This window comes from Schistocerca piceifrons, chromosome 3 (assembly GCF_021461385.2).
Source record: "Schistocerca piceifrons isolate TAMUIC-IGC-003096 chromosome 3, iqSchPice1.1, whole genome shotgun sequence".
Lineage (NCBI taxonomy): Eukaryota > Metazoa > Arthropoda > Insecta > Orthoptera > Acrididae > Schistocerca > Schistocerca piceifrons.
The window spans coordinates 200,413,179-200,425,379 of NC_060140.1; the positions used below are offsets into that span (position 1 = coordinate 200,413,179).

At 43.3% G+C, this 12,201-nt stretch overlaps 1 protein-coding gene across 1 annotated transcript in view; it reads left to right on the forward strand.

Moving 5' to 3' along the window:
* Positions 1-1,537: 1,537 nt before the first annotated feature.
* LOC124790013 (protein Skeletor, isoforms D/E-like) overlaps positions 1,538-12,201 on the forward strand; it is a 337,997-nt gene continuing 327,333 nt past the window's right edge. The window contains exon 1 of the mRNA XM_047257562.1: positions 1,538-1,612. Within this exon, the coding sequence (XP_047113518.1) occupies positions 1,555-1,612 (58 nt within the window). The 5' untranslated portion in view covers positions 1,538-1,554. The remainder of the gene's footprint in view (positions 1,613-12,201) is intronic.

Sequence of the window (12,201 nt, forward strand, 5' to 3'; positions counted from 1 at the left end):
AAACTGCAGAGACTACTGTTTGCTCAGTGGGCGGAGGATAGGGAAGAAACTCTCAACAACGTTTGGTTTTCACACGAGGCTCATTTTCATTTAGACAGTGTGGTTAACAAACAAAATGTACGATTTGGGTCACTGAAAACCCACAAGGGCTTCATGAGCGACAACATTATGCTCTGAGGATTACAGCAATTTCCAGTCACCGACTTCTTCTTTGAAGAAACTGTGAACAGCGAACGTTATTTGAGCATGCTTCGCAATAGCTTCATTCCACAACTTCTTGCTACTGCCTTGCCCTTCAACACGTAGTGGTTTATGCAAGATGGAGCAAGGTCACATACTGCAAACACTGTGTTGGAGTTTTTACACGAGCATTTCGACATGCGGATCATTTCACTCAGATTTCCAGGTTGCTTCAATGACGGTCAAAATTGGCCCCACTATAGTCCAGACCTCAAGCCATGTGACTTTTTTCTTTGGGGGTACCTAAAGGAAAATATTTTCCCGAAACGTCCACGTGATCTAATGGAGCTCAGAAGACTTATTCTTCAAGCTTGCAGTGAAATTACGGAAGACATGTGGCGTAGGGTAATCACTAACTTCAGTGTTCGTTTGAAGGAAGTTAGGAAACGAAATGGTGGACATATTGAGCATGTCCTGAGTTAGAACAGATCTCCATGGAAAGCTCTTCATTGTAGTACATGTTCCTTTCAGATTGTATTGACAATAAAGTTTATATTCAAAAACAAAACGGTAACACATTTCGTGCGCCACCCTGTAAGTGTGATTTGCAGAGTATACATGTAGATGTAGAAAAGATGAAATCGATTTATACGAAAAATCCTGATGCATCTGGAGTGGAGGGAAATGTGGCGGTTAAGTGTGGAGGGTGACCAAGGCTTGACGGCAATAAGCAGCTTTAAGGGGAATTCATACTGCAGTAATTATTCAGAGATGAAGGGTGTTGCACACCACAGCCTAGGGAGTACAGCTGCGTCAAAGAGTCTTTGCACTGAAGACAACGATGTGTTACACGGTTAGATTCCTCAGAATAGCTCGAATTCAAAAAAAGGGTTCAAATGGCTCTGAGCACTATGGGACTCAACTGCTGAGGTCATTAGTCCCCTAGAACTTAGAACTAGTTAAACCTAACTAACCTAAGGACATCACACACATCCATGCCCGAGGCAGGATTCGAACCTGCGACCGTAGCGGTCTCGCGGTTCCAAGCTCGAATTCTAGATCTTGGAAGTCACTGAGGGCTCCCATAACGAAATGGTTTCAGCTCTCCTCCCGGAGCCAGATCGCCCGTTGGGCACGCTGTGCGCGCAGATACGGAAGGTCCATCGGCGTAATCAGCGTGGACAGTTTGTTTACCTGCGGCTGCTCGCAGGTGGAGAGAGCCGCGAGCCGACGTCGGCGGTGTGGCTAGTAGGTCGCGGGTGGGGGAGGGGGAGGGGGACGGAGTGGGGGCTGTGTTCCTCCAACTTGTCCTACAAGAGCGGTCGACACGGGAGGCGGCGCTCAGTTGTGACCAGAGAGACAGGCAGGCCGGAGATGGAGGCCCACACGTGCAAGCTGCTGCTGCGGCTGCTGCTCGCAGTTGCCGCCCTCGGTGAGTCCAAGCCGCCAGCCGGGGCCTGCGCCAGTGTTCCCGTACCATCCGCCCCACAGTTACCGTACCGTCACGCAGTCGCCCTAGCCACCCGCTCTGTATCCCAACGTATGAGGCAAGCTTAGGACTCAGTGCTTGACAATGAGGGAGCTAAACTAGAAGGGTGAAATCTGCAATTGAAGCCGACTCATGGAACCTGGCATAGGATTACGTAGTTAACCGCTCATTCCCTTCTTTCTGGAGACGTGGGATTCGAAGCCCCATCCATTCTCCACCAGTTATATTTTTCGTTATTTTCGTAAACCAGTGCAGATGAATAATTTGGCATTTTCTTCGGAAGCGTTGTATACTGGGCTGCGAATGTTCCATAGAAAGGAAGATAACATGGGGTGTGCCCCAGGGAACCGTAATAGTCCCTATAATATTCATAATATACAAAACCACTCGATCAGATAGGATTAGCAACACTGTAAGATGACTCGCTAACGATTCTGGTGCGTACAGTGAGGCGTCGTCGTTGGACTAACGTTCGGAGTTGCAAAAAACTTGGACTAAAATTCAGTTTTGTATAATTAATGGCAACTCCTTTTAAATGTAGATAAATTTAATACAATGTTTATAAAAAAGAGAAATAACCCATAATATCTGGTTACAAGATTAGTGCTGAACATCTTCAGCATTTCACATAGTGTAAGTATATGGGGTAAAAGTAAGAAGTGATATGAAATGAAACGATCTCGTAAAATCAGTATTAGGCGAATGGAAGTCTTAGTTGTACTGGATGGGGTCAGTGGAAATCCATTGCATCTGTAAAGGGATCTGCTAGTGCGACCAATTCTAGAGTACTGGTGCAATGTTCGGAGTCCTTATCAAATTGGCACGACAACAATCGAACGGATTCACGAGCGCGATGTTAGGATCGTAATAGGTCTCTATAGCTCATACGAAAGTGTAACGGAAATACTCGGTGAACTTAAAAGGGGATCTTTGGAAGAAAGATCCCTATTGGATCAATTTAGAGAAACTGTATTCGAAGAAGACCGTGCTACCATTATGTTTCCACCGTCATATATCCCACGTAACGGTCATGAGAATAAGATAACAGAGATCAGAGTGCGTACAGAGAGATATGGATTGTCATTTTTTCGTTCCTCAGCTTGCGTCTGCAGAAGAAAACAAAACTGATGACACTGGTGCGATGTACACTGTGACATTCACTGTACAGTCGCTTGTAGAGTACATACAGACTTAGATGTAGAGAAGTAACTTTTAGCCCTCCCTCCAAGTTCCATAGTTGAGCAAGTGCACTTTTTCTAATGACATGGACATTAACGACGCAATAAATTCTATCATCACCCTTTCTTCTATACTTCAGATAGCACATTATCTCAACATCTCCGTCCTAACATTAAGAATATGAAGTACCTAAGCAAAGTGGCCTACTTTAGCACAGAATTTTTAGTAATTTCGACGGTTCTTGGAACTCTGTAACCCACTGATTTAGCTTCTTTATGTTTGTTTGGTAATCAAATACTGTGAGGTCACAGCTTTAATTCACACACTGTTTTTTCTTTCCTTTTGCCTATAAAATTACGGGACATGTGTACAAATATCAATGGGGTTCCTTTATATTTGGAACAGCTATTTTGTCACTCAGCAAAGTGAAGATAAAAATGCCTGCACAAATTGAAACAAACCGTCTCATACACAGATAAATGTAAAACCGAGATATCGGTCTCGTAAATATTCTCGGCAAAATCTAAACTGTTCGTATCTATGATTATACATTTAGCTTCTAAGGTACCTCGCCCAGAAACCACAATACCCACTCATGATGGCACTAATGTACCGAAATTCGCGTAGGTAAGGGCAAAATAGAGGAAACCGTGTTTTGCTCCAAGTGGTGATATCAAAGTATTTCCGTTGTGTAACGTACTTACCACCAACACTGAGTGGCCATGCCATAGTTCCACTTTCTCTTTTTTACTCTTCGGTATGACGTAGCTTGCAACAGGTTGTGTTCTCATCAATGAAGAGTAGTTTGTGAAATGATTTTGTATCACTATTCTGCCATGTTGTAGACAGCATGGAACCTGCACGAATTGCAGCCCTTATTTTAGCTTCCTGTTACTGCAGGAAGGAAATTCCTTGAATATCATAATTTGTCGCATTCGTCATAGTACGCTAACACGCGAAATTTCATCTTCGGTAACTGTGACTATCTGCAGAGAATTCACTATTTAAAATCACTGTATACGTATGGGGAATTGTATGCATCGACTAAATTTTCCATTGCTACGATATCGCAGAAGCATACACTGGAGAAAATAAATGGAAACTAGTTTTAGGCGCAACTATCACAAGACCCTGAAATACAGGCACTACATGCCTTTAAAGGTGTGATAAAGGAAATGGATGGTGAGAGTTTGAAGATCTGGTGTCATCGATGTCATTTAGAAGACAGGTGCAGCGTAGCTGCACAATTTCACAGGGATTTACTGAAAGCAGCATCATGTAGGTCTCTTAAAGTGATTTGAGGAAACCATTCGAAGTCGTAACTGAAGAATCTTTAACAGGAACAGTATGATTATATACCGTATTATTTTCAGATCAAACACGTATGTTATCTGTCAGTCTAATTCCAAAACATGTAACAGAACGGCGTATTTTTTTCGAGAAGATGTAGAGGAAATTAACCCAGAGAAATGTGTCTCATACCAAAACAAAGTTCTGGGAGGGAATAGTATCAAAAAGGATAATGGCGACTGCTGCTGGGTCTCTTCCTGTTCCAGGTTCCTGTGCAATTATTTTATGTTCCTATTACATAAGGCACTCAACTTCATCATACACGAAATGTATTCGGAAGCCAGTAGTACCGGAAATAGTGACCAGTGAGAAAATCGATCATTACTGATTGTCAGTATAAGTTATGTCTAAGATCTGTTTGATGGAATTGCCTTAAGTAGCTAATATATCCTTAGTCAACAACTGAATAAAAGTAACTGTTAATTGGATTTTTCGGAAAATGAAATAATTCTCTGTCTTCGTGACCGTGCTATATGAAACATTTCATGTTTTTTTGTGAATCTATCAGTTTTTTTCAGTGGCTGATCCGGAGCTACCTTTCGCATTTTACATATTTGAAACACACATTTTTATTTAAATCCTCACAGAAAAGGGATAGGCACTAAGCACACATCATGTTGCTGGAACCATTCAGCAGACACAACACGAAACTAAAACTGAAATGTAGCCATCAAAAACTATAAGACACTTCTTGTTCACCAAAAATTGCTTCGGACCTTTTTTTTGATTCATCTGGACCAACAGCAGTTGGACATCTGAAGGCTACCAAGCAAGACTCGGTAAAGCAGCTGTATTAGACCAAAGGCTTCCTCTGAGGAAAGTTACCACTTGTGTAGTGTTGCTGTAGTCAATTAAGTTTTCCAATAAGTCTGAAACCCCCTTCTACAGACTGTTTGATGATCCACAGCGAGTAGGTAATGTGAGACGTCATTTACGATAAACATTTTCCGGTGTATGGAAATGTTGTTGGAGAGGACACTACCATGTAATATGACAAGAGCACCACGATATTCTTCGGTATTTTCGACAGGCTTACGTAAGCAGCTACAGGAACCTGTCACTAATTTCTCAAATCCCTGACGACAGAAACCTGATCTTCAAAAGTTGAAGCGATGTCAGACCTCTACTTTTCCAGTTGATCGTATTCTTTTCACTTCCAGAATCAAACATGCACTCTGCAGCGGAATGGGAATTTAAACGAGGTTTGTGTCCCTCTCCGGCACACTGTTAGAGCTGTGAAACAAAATTTTCGTTTACTGTTTGATGCTCAAGCATTAAGATTTTGATATACTGTTTTTTGCTAAGCCAAGCAAGACCAACAACGGAACAGTTCATTCGAAAAGATCGGACATATAAATTGTCTCGTCCTTGTGCAATACGAGCTTACGTTCCGTCTCAAATGCACATTAAACCCTAAAATGACATCCTTTAAAATGTTATATATCTATCGTAGAAAGGCAAAACTGTGTGCATCAAGCCCCTTATTCACACATTCCATACTGCTTATATTCAACTCACCTTAGAGATATGTGTAAGTTAGCATGAGTAGAAACGAAAATTAACTTAGCTAGTAAACACTGGGTTCCTTTCAGGCAGTTCTTTCGTAATGCTAAACGTGACGTTATGAACTGCTCCATGCTTGGAGAGCGTTGCTGCTCCGCACCTATGTAATGAACTGATGAATGACCGTTTCACTTACTAAAAAGTTCTCACTCCACTCAAGCAAAATAAATAACTTTTTAGCAACCGGACCGATTTTTCACAAAATTAGTTTAGTGAATGTACAGCGATGCACTCATTAGCAAACTTGGGAAGCGGGAAGCCGACATAGCTACCCACTGTAGTGACTAACAAGGGAACCTCCCCATCGCACCCCCCTCAGATTTAGTTATAAGTTGGCACAGTGGATAGGCCTTGAAAAACTGAACACATATCACTCGAGAAAACAGGAAGAAGTTGTGTGGAACTAGGAAAAAAATAAGCATAATAAACAAACTGAGTAGTCCATGTGCAAGCTAGGCAACATCAAGGTTAGTGTAAGCCCAGGAGCGCCGTGGTCCTGTGGTTAGCGTGAGCACCTGCGGAACGAAAGGTCCTTGGTTCAAGCCTTCCCTAGAGTAAAAATTTTAACTTTTTATTTTCAGACAATTATCAAAGTTCAGGCACTCACACAAAATCAACTTCGCTCTCCAAAATTCCAGGACATGTTCAGATTTGCTTGGACATATGCAGGATTTGACGGTCTACACACGGAAAAATTTGAAAACATTAAAAACATATGTTTTGACAGAGCACAGGAAAAACTGAGCGACTGTGAAACTGTTGCATTCATTTGTTGCAGTTTATGTGACAAACTCTTATGTTTTCATCACTTTTTAGGGAGTGATTATCACATCCACAAGAAAACCTAAATGGGGCAAGGTAGAAGAAGCTTTTTACCAATTCTCCAAGTGTACAAGTTAGGTGGGTCGACAACATATTCCTGTCATGTGACGCACATGCCGTCACCAGTGTCGTATAGAATATATCAGACGTGTTTTCCTGTGGAGGAATCGGTTGACCTACGGCCTTGCGATAAAATATTTTCGGTTCCCATTGGAGAGGCTCGTCCTTTCGTCTACTAATCGCACGGTTTTGCGGTGCGGTCGCAAAACACAGACACTAAACTTATTATAGTGAACAGAGACGTCAATGAACGAACGGACAGATCATAACTTTGCGAAAATAAAATCTTCACTCGGGGGAAGACTTGAACCAAGGACCTTTTGTTCCGCAGCTGCGCACGCTAACCACAGGACCACGGCGATCCTGAGGTCACATTGCCCTTGATGTGGCTTATCATGCGGATGGAATTGTCAGTTTGCATATTTTGCTTATTTTTTTCATAGTTCCATACAACTTCTTCCTGTTTTCTCGACTGATCTGTGTTCAGTGTTTCAAGGCCTATCCACTGTGCCAACTTATAACTAAATCTGAGGGGGGTGCGATGGGGAGGTTCCCTTGTAAGCTGAACATTGTGACACTACAGCGTGAAGATCGTTGTACCATGTTCTTTGAATCGCTGCTGCCAGAAACTGGTATAGTTCTATAAACAGCAAGTGTGCATGCGCAAACATGCTTGAGTGTGCAGGATAAATTTGCGCAATCATCAGGACTGTGCAAGCAGTTTGATGATCGCATTTCATTTATATATGTTTGTACAAGCGTTCATGGGTGCGCATGCCTGAGCGTGCGTACCAAAAACAGAGGCTTGTGTAAGCACTCGTCAGTGACTTGATTTAATTTTTATTTGGACATATGAAATCACATTCTGTACAAAAATTGTTCTGTAATGTGGGACAAGCCGAGGAGAAGGAAAACAGCAATAGCGTGAATAGTTAATATGGAAATATTATTTTCGTTTCTTTCACAACTCTTTACTCCACATGTCACGTTTCCTCTTTTGTTTTTATTTCGTAACACAAGCATAAAGGCTGCCAAAGTCATTGCATCGTCATTTGAGCTCGACATTTTCTTGTAATCAAGCTGATGTTTGTACAGGCAAGCTTGAACAGCGTGGAGGCGCGAAGAATTTGAGCATGTTTGCGCAAGCATGTTTGTGAAACATGCAGTTACGTGTGTGGCCGCCTTAACGTCTCATGCCACAATCCTAAAATGATGAAGACAACATATTTGTTGCACAGTCAACACTGAACATTCAGTCACAGGTTTTATACGGCATGGTTTCACGACGACAACGTCGCCATTCTTCAAATGTTTCCGTTCAAGATCCCCGAGCATTTCTGTTAGCGTGTGGGCTATACGGACTTTTTCGAACCTAGCATTTTATCTCTGTATTCGTTCGGCCTCTGACGTGGGTCTACTTTACAAAGATCCAGAACGCTGCACCAGAATTTAGAAGCAGAGGAAGAAGAATATTAGGGTGTAACGTACCGTCGATCACGTGATCATTAGAGACTGAACACATTCTGAGAAGTGAGAGAGATGTCGAAATAAATCGACCGTGTTACAATCAACGGAACCACCTCAGTATCCAGCTTAAGCAGTTCAAGAAAATTAGGAAAAACCTCGATCTGGATGGCTGAACGGACATTTGAGCCGCTGTCCTCCCAGTGCGAGCCCAATGTTTTAGAACTGCACCACATCGCTGGGTGCCCAACAGCACTTAGACTAGATTCCATTGACGCCTTGTATGTAAGTCCCTTTAAAGATACACCATTCTTTCGAAGAATCCTCGAGAGTAATTTACGTCTTGCAACCGTCATTTCTACTACTCATTGTACGAGTCCGTCCTTGATCATACTGGTACGTACCATTGCCACTAGGTATTGATAATACGTGAGAGGTTCCAGAAATTAACCACTAATCATAGTACCAGATACCTTTGGCTTCTTTTTCTTGTCCATAGGCAATGTACTGCGTTTATCTACATTAAAAACGAGCTATGTTTTAGCAGGAAAGTTAACTAAGGAGAAATTTGGAAACGTAATTATAATTCAAGAAGAGGGAATTCGCAGCACAGTGTGGTCGTGAAAACAGAAGACGGAACAGGTACTATTGCGTAAACCTTGAAATGCAGAAGAAGAAGAAATTGAAGAAGTAGAAGAGACAGCATGATAACTGTGTCAGAGTTGGCAAGGGACTTAGAACATTTGTTCAACGAAGTGGATTGTGTCCTGAGAAAAGATTATAAGGTGAACATAAATAAAAGTAAAATAAGGGTGCCGGCCAGTGTGGCCGAGCGGTTCTAGGCGCTCAGTCTGGAACCGCGCGATCGCTACGGTCGTAGGTTCGAATCCTGCCTCGGGCATGGATGTGTGTGACGTCCTTAGGTTAGTTAGATTTAAGTAACGAAACTTCCTGGCAGATTAAAACTGTGTGCCGGATCGAGACTCGAACTAGGTGCCCGCGAAAGGCAAAGGTCCCGAGTTCGAGTCTCGGTCCGGCACACAGTTTTAATCTGCCAGGAAGTTTCATATCAGCGCACACTCCGCTGCAGAGGGAAAATCTCATTCTAGGTTTAAGTAGTTCTACGTTCTAGGGGACTGATGACCTCAGATGTTAAGTCCCATAGTGCTCAGAGCCAAAACAAGGGTACTGGAGTGTATTCAAACCAGGTCAGGTGATTCAGAGGGAATTAGATTAGGAATTTATGCGCTGATAGTAGTAGACAAGTTTTGCTTCTTGGGCAGCTCGAATGCTTCTCTTTGTGTTGTTCAGCAGGAGTAGAGTATATTCATTCACTACTTCTTGTCATCATTATTTTCACCACCAACGGTACATATATATATATTCTGAATTGTCGTATCGTCTTTCCCCTGTAGAGATGGATTATATATAGTGGCTTACGTGTCCATTCATCCATCTCAACAGTACGACAGTTTTTTACAATTCAGAAGATTCATGACGGACAAGCCGTATCCTGGTATGACGTTACATAGGCCTTGACTAGACACGTGGTGCCATACAAGCGATTTTAGTGTCAGTTAGGGGCAAAAACTGTAGAGGAAGATAGATACTCGGATAGAACCAGGAAATAATTGAAGATGTAGGTTGCAACTGCTGCCCTGAGATGACAAGTTTGGCACAGGAGATGAATTAGCGGTGGGCCGCATCTAACCAGTCAGGTGACTGATGACTCAAAAAAAAATTACAATACGAATGAGGACAACACAACACCAAGTCCCCAAGTAGAGAAAATCTCCGGTCCGGCCGGAAATCGAAAAAAAACTGTCATTGCAAACTGCCGCGCTGGCCCCGTAGCTACCGAGGGGGATCGATAATCATACGAAACAGTGAAAATCAAATTTTTATTGCCCTTGTAAGGCGTTAGATAGGCGACCAGCGACTACGACCTGGTGATTGTTTCAACAGTTTAGTAAGACAGACGTTACCTGAAGATGAGAGCCAGGTCTCGAAACACGTTGTCCGACTTGCGATCTTACCACGAATTTTGAATGTTTGAACAAAATATTAATGTTTTAGTAACGACACTAACACTATACACTCACTCGCAACAGTGCAGTCTACTGTAAAAACAACAACCACTAAGTGCTCCTCTTTGCGGCTATAGACTCTCTGAGAGCGGCACGCGTGGGAAATGGCTGGTCAGCCTGTGACGTGCCAGGTCTCACGCCGGTTCCCTCGCAGCCGTTAAGCGGTCCTGTTTAGCGCACCAACCGAGCGTCGAACCCGACCGCTCAAGGTCCCGCCTAGCGGTAAGAGTGCGGTAGGCGTGCGCAGAATTCCGCCCCGCCCCGGGCGAGCCGCAGGCGGCGTCTCGCCTGCATTCCTCCGACGGGGACGCCTTTTCCTTCGACTCCGGCCGGCCGCACCCCTCGCGTCCATCAGCGGAGCCATTCCTCACACTGCCGGCCCGCGATGTTAATTGGGACGTCGAAGGCAGTTCTCGCAGCGCTAACCCACAGAGCCTCTCGCAGTTACGCGACGCGCACCAACTTTCTCCGGCGTATTGCTCGGCGTGCCGCGGCGAAGGGAAAAGAAAATTCGACGGCAGTCGCAAAGAGAAGAGAAGACACGGCAGGGCAGCTTTCGCACGCCGCGATGCCTCGGCGCCGGGAGACGCCAAGAAACCTAGCTAGCGGTGCCGCTCGTGGCTTTCGCGGTCGCTGGCGTTTTTGTCGCGCGACTGACTGCACGAAACCGACAAGCAGCCAAGGTCTCGGCCAGCCCGCAACCTCATTTCCACCCAGCTCACACTGTTTCCTCATTAGTGCGCTGATTCCATGCTTGCCTCGTAAATCCAGTTCCCAATACACTAAAACGATAGTCATCACAGCGAAATTCCTCCGCAGAACCTCACGATTAGATGACACCAGTATGCCCTCCCGAACCCCCGACTCTTCAAAACATCGAACTCCAATGCATACAAAGCTTCAAACGTATAACCACATTTTAAATGAATTAATGTGTTTTCCTTTGCATGGTCTGTAGGGCTGAATCCTTTCAATACTCCGTAGGCTATAACAGAAAACGTTCAGAAAAGGTTTGAAATTATGCTTAAAGTTGATTGGAAGCTGGGTAATTTGCACTCTGTTTTAAGAAAACTGAGTTTTCCATGCATTTTGACGCTTAAAACGTCATATCTCCTTCACTATGTGCCGAACACTGACATAATTTTTCCAGGTTAATTCAGTAATGTATGTGGATATCATATGCAAAATGTGCTGCATGTAGAGTTATTGGTAGAGAAGTAATGCCGCGCGGGATTAGCCGAGCGGTGTAAGGCGCTGCAATCTTTGACTGTGCGGCTCGTCCCGGCGGAGGTTCGAGTCATCCCTCGAGCGTGGGTGTGTGTAAACTTAGGGACTGATGACCTTAGCCGTTAAGTCCTATAAGATTTCACACACATTTGAACTTTTTTTTTTATTTTCGAGAGATGTAATGAATCAAAGCGTCATTCCCGAAGATCTACTGGACCGCGAAAATATAGTAAGCGATAAAAATTTTTTCTTTTCATTATTTTGTGGTGGCGCATCAGTGCGGAAAAGCTTCGAAAAAGTTTGAAATTGTGTGTATAGATCTGTGGAAGTCGCTATGTGTTCTCATCCTCAGACACTGGATGAATATAGTCTGTTTAATTTGCATGCTGTGAGCTACTTTGCTTCGAGACGTGTACACTTTAATACTCGTCTCATTGTGTTAAAGCTTTAATGTATGATCATATCTCTTAATGAGTAGATTATGACAGCATTTTAAGTTTTTAAATAAAGTCTGTAATCATATGAAACAGTAAAAATTAAATTTTTGTTGCCCGTGGAAGCCGTTAGATACGTAACCTACAAATGGAACCGAGTGACTGTTTCAGCCGTTTTGTAAAACCGACCTGTAGCTATTTAATATTACTTTATGTTCCCTAATTAGTTTTCGTGTCATTTCAGGCTCGCTTTCTAGTGTGGCGTACAGAAGGTCAAATTTACATAATCATCTGATTCATTTGAAGTTGACTGAGAAATGGCTCGAAAGTTAATTGGTAAAAATAA